At 34.5% G+C, this 2,483-nt stretch overlaps 1 protein-coding gene across 1 annotated transcript in view; it reads left to right on the top strand.

The window, feature by feature from the left end:
- The window catches only part of LOC107646536 (serine/threonine-protein kinase haspin homolog), a 5,221-nt gene continuing 4,664 nt past the window's right edge, over positions 1,927–2,483 (top strand). The window contains exons 1-3 of the mRNA XM_016350716.2: positions 1,927–2,154; positions 2,252–2,344; positions 2,426–2,483. Of these exons, the coding sequence (XP_016206202.1) occupies positions 1,988–2,154; positions 2,252–2,344; positions 2,426–2,483 (318 nt within the window). The 5' untranslated portion in view covers positions 1,927–1,987. The remainder of the gene's footprint in view (positions 2,155–2,251; positions 2,345–2,425) is intronic.

Below are 2,483 nucleotides of genomic sequence, written 5' to 3'. Positions count from 1 at the left end.
TTAATTATAATATTTGATATGATATAGAAATCTAATTAAAAAAATATAAAAATTTAATTAAAAATTCGATAAAATTATAGAGGCTAACAGAATAATTAAACTTTTATATTTTAGTCAATGTAAGTCCGAGAAAGCGTTGAAATCATAATATGTAACTGTAACTACCTGATTTATCATTTTATAGTATACAATTGTTTTACAATATCTTATGCTTATTTATATGTATAAAATGATTTGGGAATATATAATTTTAATGTTTGTTTTCAATACAATCATCATTGTTATAATAAGAAATTTTTCTTTTTGTTTACCCTCCCCGAGGAAGTTGTTCTAGATTATGAGTGTTTCAATTATATATCAAGTATATTAGAAATATCAAAAATGGAAGTCAAACCTGTTACAGGGAAGTTCTTCTGGCTAAATGTTTTAGGGAAGCACGTTTATTTATTTTATTTTATTATTTTTGGTCTAAGTAGATTTTTAATTAAAAATAAAAGTTGATTTTTGGACTAAAATATTAATTTTTGACTATTTTTCCGCTTTTTTAATAAATTATTAAGTTAGAATTTGAGATATTTTAATTAAAACTTGAGATATTTGAGTTGAATTATTAAAACTTGAGATATTTTAAACGTCTAATTTTTTACTAACTTATCTTTTAAGCTAAAATATTGTCCGTTTAATGTGGTTAAACAGACAAATCCATGGAATAAGGCAATAACCTATTTTGACAACTCTATTTTATATTATAAGAATTTTATTAAATAAGATTTAGGAAATAACTTTTTTTTTGGGACGTGAGCATATAATTAGTTTAATCCGGATTCGGGCCATTGGGTATGGTAGAGTGTGTGCGTGTGTTTCGTTTTTATCTGTTCACAAAGACACACACTCTCTCTGATAGGGGTGCATAGACCCGGCTCGGCTCGAAGGTTTGGTCCGGTTCTGAATACTTTAGGGACTAATTTGGTGTAATTTTATCGGGTTTACGGCCGGGTAAAGGTCTCAAAAATAGACCCAGTCATTATTTCGGGTCGAGTCCAGGCCATAGTTCGGGTCACTCGAAGTTGGCCCGATGGCCCGGTCATCATACACAATTAATATTTTGTGTTATTATTGATGGATCATGAATATTCTTATGTGGAATTTAAGTATTGTAAACCTTAATATTTTGTTTTATTAGTCATTATAAGACTATAAATTAATGTTTTATGTTTAGAATGCATAAGACTTTAGACTAATGCATAATATTGTGTTATTTGTATTGATTTAAATATTTTGTATTATTAGACAATATTAGTATTGATTGTGGTTTTGCTTTAGTATTGATTGTGGTTATGCTTTAATTTTAAAGAAGGGTTGGTTCTTGTTATATTTTTCTAAGTGAATTTTACTATGTTAAATAATGGTTGGAGTCTTGGAAATTTGGATATTTTTACATGGTAGCTTACAAGAAGGTATCAACGTAATGTAATGTTAACGACCCGGTTTTCACTCGATATAATTGTGGCCCGAAAGTGTATTGGTTTCATCGGGTCTAGGGTCGGGTTCGGGTCTAATAAATAGACTCGGTGTATATTTCAGGTCGGGTCTAGGTCACATCAAACCCGGCTTCACCCAACCCATGTGCACCCTACCCTCTTAGTCTCTTACAAACTCATCCGCTCACACACACTCTCAATATATGGCGCTTTTTTTTTTTGGTCCGGGATATTTGGCTCCTCCATCCTAAGCTCCAGCCTGGTGTGGCATTTTAGAAAGCAAACAACTTTGTTCCTTCTCTAAGAGGTATAGCGTTATCTAGTATCATATATTAGCCCTTTAATTGGGCCTTATTGGCACGCATTCCCAGTATCCAGTAGCCCAATCTAAATTATCACAGGCCCAATAACGGGTGAAGAAAAACAAAAAAGAGGTTCCCGCCAGGGTAGAGATTTTAAACTGGGTATGTGGTCTGCAAAATTGAAGTGCTTGTGGAACGCTAAGCATGAGCATGATGGGTTCCAATTCCAAAGCTGCAGGTTCTCACTCTCACTGCTCTTCAGCTTCCATTGATATATGGTCTGAAATCCTTGCCACTGAAACCCTAAGCCCTCACCAACACCAACAAATCAATGTCGTTTATCGCAAAAGAAACCCTCCCCGTAACAACTCGTATGCGACTCTCCCCTCTCTCTCTATCTACCATTTCTCTCTCATTTTTTTTACTTCTTTTTTTGCGGGAAACTGTTATGACTTTCCATTTCCACAGAAAGCATTCCGATCCCGCATGGCCGCCGCCAAGCCGGGTGAGTCTGGCTGATCCCAACAAACGAGTTAGTTGGAACCGTTCCCTCTCCACCAGGTTCATTCTCAAATTTCACCTTCATTTCTTTCAGATTTCTTTTTCTGTTTCGGTTTCATTATCTAATTCGTTCGTTAACAGGGGAAGGACGAGTATCGCAGTTGGTGCTTGCATGGTTTATCAGCCTCAGTTGAAGCAA

This window comes from Arachis ipaensis, chromosome B06, assembly GCF_000816755.2.
Source record: "Arachis ipaensis cultivar K30076 chromosome B06, Araip1.1, whole genome shotgun sequence".
In the NCBI taxonomy this organism is placed as follows: Eukaryota; Viridiplantae; Streptophyta; class Magnoliopsida; order Fabales; family Fabaceae; genus Arachis; species Arachis ipaensis.
The sequence above is the reverse complement of the archived record's forward strand: the minus strand, read 5'-3'. Positions and strand labels throughout refer to the sequence as shown.